This window comes from Sorghum bicolor, chromosome 6, assembly GCF_000003195.3.
Source record: "Sorghum bicolor cultivar BTx623 chromosome 6, Sorghum_bicolor_NCBIv3, whole genome shotgun sequence".
NCBI lineage: Eukaryota > Viridiplantae > Streptophyta > Magnoliopsida > Poales > Poaceae > Sorghum > Sorghum bicolor.
In genome coordinates this window covers 47185569-47191443 of record NC_012875.2, presented here as the reverse complement: position 1 = coordinate 47191443, position 5875 = coordinate 47185569, and the positions used below count along the sequence as shown (strand labels likewise).

At 40.0% G+C, this 5875-nt stretch overlaps 1 protein-coding gene across 2 annotated transcripts; it reads left to right on the top strand.

Moving 5' to 3' along the window:
- On the top strand, positions 820 to 2696 carry LOC8073405 (photosynthetic NDH subunit of subcomplex B 4, chloroplastic). 2 transcript variants are annotated; one of them, XM_002447895.2, is made up of 6 exons: positions 820 to 1097; positions 1184 to 1234; positions 1639 to 1786; positions 1926 to 1981; positions 2093 to 2164; positions 2299 to 2696. In XM_002447895.2, exons 1-6 carry the CDS (start codon positions 990 to 992, stop codon positions 2410 to 2412), a joined length of 549 nt encoding a protein of 182 aa, XP_002447940.1. In that variant the 5' UTR covers positions 820 to 989; the 3' UTR covers positions 2413 to 2696. The 2 variants fall into 2 exon arrangements, with proteins under 2 accessions (XP_002447940.1, XP_021319490.1); XM_021463815.1 differs by having other exon boundaries at positions 883 to 1091.

The window sequence follows — 5875 nt, the reverse complement described above, 5'->3', positions numbered from 1 at the left end:
GAAACGGTTTCTCCATTTATACCATGAAACAGTTAATCTTGTAACGAAAAGGAGAAAATTTTATTTGTACGCTTGAACTGCACCTACATTTTCTGTCTGTTGCTTTATGTTTTCCCTACAACTTTAGGTGACTTCATGTACCTTAGTGACAGGCCTTAGCATCATTTGGACTAACAGGTTTTAGAACATTTTTGGCGTCAGTAGTTCTCATTTTTGAAAAAAAAAACAATGATCGATCCATTGTTGTATTCTGTCTTCTGAAGTTCTAGCTATTCCATCTGACACTGTATTTCTTTTCTTTTGCTTTGTTCACTGCTACCAAGTTGTTTACAGAATCAAAAATTTGTTTGTCTATAGGAAGTTGCAGTCAAGAAGCTCTTGCAACAGGATATGTCGAGTGTTGCTCTGGAAGAGTCTAGAACTGAGGTATACTCCTCTCTCTATGCCAAGCCATCCACTGAAATAAATATAAATGGACAGAAATAAAGAAATTTGGCTTTGTTAATTGTGCATTCTTTGTATTTTCCTGGGACACTTGAAAATCACTGCAAATTTTGTTAGAACACTTAGTGCTGCATCTTTTTCTTGAACACACAGGAGAACTTTGGCTTGTAGCTGATAGAATAGGTGGATTGAAATACACAATCTTGTTCCGATGCTTCATTTTGACTCCTGTTTCTTAATTAACAATATGCAAATTCCAGATGTTTATGTATCAACAAGGTTTTAGTGATTATGCCAGTAGCCCCAACACTCATTTCGTAATTTGAAAACTTTACTCCTTTTTTTAGCCCCAAAGCTTCTGTTCTTACGTCAGCACAAGATGGAGATTGGATTGGAGAAAAAGAAAACCGTCCAGGCCACCCATTACCCACCTTATCCACCGAAGAAACTCACGGCCTGCACGCTAGATCAGCGAACCAAACATGAGTCATCCGCCCAGCAGTCTCACATCCAGAGCCATCCATCAGAGAAGCACCTGAACGACCATGGCCTCGCCGCTGCTCAAGCCACACTCTCACGTCGCCGCCGCCGCCGCCCTGCACTCCGCGAGGAGATCAGCCGACCGCCACGGCCGCTGCCCCGCGACAGTACACGTATCGTTCTCTTCCAAATCCCATGTTCAGACTGTTAACGATTAATTGCTTCAAGTTTCACTTTTATGCATGCTGTTTCTCTGCAGCTCGCCGGCAGGTTCCATGACCACGGGCGCAGCAGGTCCGGCCGTTCTAAGGTACAGTACATGACCTCTTATGCTGAAACGAAAAATACCAAGAAATGTTCATGTTCACACGTAAATTCGAGGCAAGCCAATAGCTAGCGTTGCATAAAGAATATGGCGTGCTTCGTGCTGACAGATGATAGATATGTTTGCGAAAGCATATGAATAAACAGAGTACTGTGTCACTGCTACTGCCTATGCTTCTATGCAGGCCCTTTCTGAAATCTGAAGAAACCGCGACTAACCGATCTGTGCAATACTATGTTGTGTTACATTACATTAGCGTTGCTACCATATAGTGCCCATGAGTCCATGCACCATGAGACCACAAGAATCCAGTTGCATGCATTTTGATTGATGGTCCAGTAATGTTCAGACGTATGGATCTTTGCTTGCGGTGTTGCGTTACGTTGCAGAGATCCGGTTCAGCGAAGGTGAGCGCCTTGCCGTCGCTGGAGGTGGTGCCGCTGATGGTGACGATGGTGGAGCACGTGGACATGTCGCGGGACTACGTCGTGACCAAGTCCATCTGGCATCTCAGCGACGCAGCGCTCAAGAGCGTCTGTGAGTGTCCTCATCAGCTCCCATGCACCGTCGTCTCCATCAGCACTTGAGCTCCTCCGCCCCTGCTTTGATCTGAAACTGAAACCACTGACCGTTTCTTCGCTCTCGATCGATCGATCGATCGCGCGCATGCATGCAGATACCTTCTACGCCATGTTCACGGTCTGGGGCGTCTGCTTCTTCGCGTCCATGAAGGCAAGCTAGCTAGCTAGCACGCAGTACTAACATATACAGTATCATCATGCATGCATGTGATTTCCTGGAGTGTTCATGACACACCTTTGCTTGTGGGTGAAATCAAAACAGGATCCCTTCTACGACAGTGACACGTACAGGAGCGCGGGTGGAGATGGAACCGTGCACTGGTACTACGACAGGGTAAGCAAAGCACGCACCTTTTGCATGCACAGTGCCTGCATGAAGAATAATCAAAGCAGCTGTTAGCCTAGCCACAGATAACTTTACTGATATATATATCCTGCACTGTGCAATGAATGTTCATTGGCATGCAGCAAGAGGACCTGGAGGCGTCTGCGAGGGAGGAGCTCCTGCGGGAGGAGCTGCTGGAGGAGATTGAGCAGAGGGTTGGGGGCCTCAGGGAGCTGGAGGAAGTAGTCACAAAGTGATTGATTATACTATACGGGTGTTACAATCAGTTCTCTAATATGAACTTCGTTAGCAAATAAGTTCAGACTTCTTTACTGTCCTCCTCAAGTCTGTATAATGGCCCCAATTGACGCCTGGATGATCGAACTCTGCGCTGCTGCCGTGCAATAGTACGATACATATACATACGATTCAAAGAAGAAAAGGATACATATACATATAGTTTGTTTTTTTAACGGAAACAGGAGGGGAGTGCACCCCTACTGCATGTTATTAATATAATAAAAGAAAATTATTTACAGAATTCAGACATGCAGAGCTTATTAGCCAAATCTGTTAGCCATTTAGCAGTGTTTTTCTCTCACACAAATCAGCCAATCATAGCTTATTAACCAAACGAAGCACCACAATAGTGTTTGTGTTAATGCTTAATGACGCGTCCACACATTTTAGTTCAGATAACCAAGGGTTGGGCACGAGATTGGAGTACTTTTGTAAATGGTACCCAAAGAACTCTTTGTACATGGCAAACTAGAAATGTAGTTGTACAGCATCGATCGCCGCTCGGTACAGACAGTTCAGAGGCGTACATTACACATGCACCGTCTGGCGTCTGCACCCTGCAGGCCTCGCCGGCAGCTACACAGCGTGTTTGGTTGAGGATGTTAAAGTTTTTTAAGAGGATTTGCACCCCTTTTTATCAAGAAGTATTAAAGTTTAACAGGTACTGTAGTATTCTTGTTTAATTTGGTAATTATTATCCAATTATGGTCTAATTAGGCTTAAAAGATTCGTCTCGCGAATTACTTTCTAGTTGTGTTTTTAGGCTTGGTTTAGATCCATTTTTTTGTATTTTGACCTGCAACACTTTCGTTTGTATTTGGTAATTATTGTCCAATTATGGATTAATTAGGTTCAAAAGATTTATCTCGCAAATTACAGGCACTCTATGCATAGTTATTTTTTAATCCATATTTAATGCTCTATGCATGTGCCGCATGACGGAGAATCTTGAAAAGCTTTTAGTTTTTGGGTGAACTAAACAAGATCTTAGTTTTATAAATAATCTATATTTAATACTCTATGCATATGTCTAAACATTCGACATGATAGGAGTTAAAGTTTAACTCCCAAACCAAACAAGACCTTATATGCCATCTGACTTTTATTGGTTGTCATGTACTCCCTCCATCTTAAAAAAAGAGTCGCTATGGAAATATCAAACTTTCTTAATTTGCCTAGGTTATATCTCCGTATTGGAAAAATCAAATATGAGCGTACACAAAATGTGGGCCTGCGCTACACCTAAATTATGCTAGAACATGGGCCAAGCCTATGAAGCCTCCAAATGGTATAGGCTGAAATGGGGTTGGCCTAGCTAAATTAGAGTTGAAATCGGTTGACCCAAGTGGATTTGAACCAACAAATGGCTAGGTTAAAAGATTGGCTTTTCGATAGAAAATAATTAGACCATTAATCAGGCCCTTATGACAAATTACGATGAAATTCACCACAGCGTCTACTGTCACGTCATTTTTTTTTCTTGTCTTTTTCTTACGCAGGCTTGTCAATTTCATTCCGGAGACGATTTCGGTTCTCTTGGAATAGAATGTCTCGGTTTGGATACATGATGATGATGATGATGATGATGATACTGGTGTATGTAAAATATATTTCGTATACTTACTATCCATAATATTACTGTTAATCATACTAAAATATTAATTTGCTCACTGTATTTCATATACTAAAATATATGCAAAATAGAAGTTCATTTTATTCCAAGTTTACTATAAGGAATATAACACACAATCTATATTGAACAAAATCTATATTGATTGGATTTTTACTTGTTAACTCACTCACTATATGGCTGAATTGATGCTAATCAAAGAATAGTTCATTTCATTTTGATCACATCATACATGTCTTAAAGTGCCAAGAGGCAGCTTGAGCACACGCCGTAGCCATTAACCAGAAATCAACATCGGAAACTATCGGGTTGTCGACAGAAAAATACCAATAAAACATAAGTGATAGGGCTAGAAAATCTTTTTGTCGGTTTACCTATTTTCTTATTGAACCTATAATATTTCTTTGTTGGTTCTTTGATGATAGGGAAAGGGAAATGCCAGCCCAAGGAATTTTAACCTATCGCAGGGGGAAAAAAACTGATAGAAAAATGCATTTGAACCAACGGAGAAGTGCCTTTCGAATGATTCGAACCTATTATCATTACACCCCACGACAAGGAAATAGATGTTTACATAATAGTGGCTTACATTTATTTAAGTCATTCACAGAACAGCGAACACGTATCATAGACATGATTCAAATGTCATCACATCATACCACTATACACACAACAATTCTTTATTCAAAAATACACACAACAATTCAATTACAGGTATCAATTTTGCACAAATAATATCCAAATGTTTGGCATCAATACAAAAAGGTGCCTCCTGGAAATTACCTATATTATGTCTCATAAATGAAACGTAAAAAACATGGTAGATTTCTTGTAGTGTGCCAATGATACCCAAATACTATGTGAGATCAAGATGACACTGCCATAGGCTGTCCCAAACCACGACAATTCAAATATATTCTCTCCGTTCAAAATAACTGTTGTTTGCGTTTCTCAAAAAATAACTTTGACTAAATATATACTCTCTCCGTGAATAAAAGCTTGAATTCCTAAAGTTGCCTTTAAGTCTAACTCTTTAAATTTTGACCGAATTTCTAAAAAAACGTTAAGATTTATTGTACCAAATTAGTATTATTAGATTTATCATACAATATATTTTCATAAGATACTCATTTTATGTCATAGATATTGATACTCTCTTCTATAAAGTTGGTCAAACTTAAAAAAGTTTAACTGACACGGATTCTAGGAATTGAAACTTTCAAAGAAAGAGGAATTATTAAAAAATATTAATATTTAGGGTACATAATTGGTATTGTTGAAAAGATCTTTGAATCTAGTTTTTTTAACAAATTTATTTGAAGATGTAAATATTGCACCTATTTTTATAAATCAAACTAAATTTATGACATAAAAACCAAAAGCGACAATTAATTTGGAACGGAGGGAGCACGGTTTCCCTTGTGCCTAGTGAAGATTGCGGCTCGCCACAGCTCGCGCAAAAAGGACAGAGTTCAAATCATATAGTGGCATGGATGGAAAAAAGTACATACACGAAATTATTCTCCATACTTTTCAAAAAAAGAGAGAGAAATATACTGTACAAAAAGAAGTAAAGGACGATATCAATGAATTAGCAGCAATCAAGGTGTGGTACAAAAGTTGAGCAGGACCGGCCCGGCCTAGCATGGCATTGGCCCGTGCTAGGCACGGCCTAATAGGACATGGGCCCATATGACCCGCATGCTACCGCGCTGTGCCCCAACAGGCCACCGTGCCTGATGGCCTAGACACAGCATGTAGGTTTATTTCGGATCGGGCCGGTACAAAAA

Coding starts and splice junctions, on each gene's coding strand:
- LOC8073405 (XM_002447895.2), top strand. CDS start 990: ATGGCCTCGCCGCTGCTCAAGCCACACTCTCACGTCGCCGCCGCCGCC. Junction 1,098..1,183: donor GCTGCCCCGCGACAGTACAC/GTATCGTTCTCT, acceptor GTTTCTCTGCAG/CTCGCCGGCAGGTTCCATGA. Junction 1,982..2,092: donor GCTTCTTCGCGTCCATGAAG/GCAAGCTAGCTA, acceptor AAATCAAAACAG/GATCCCTTCTACGACAGTGA.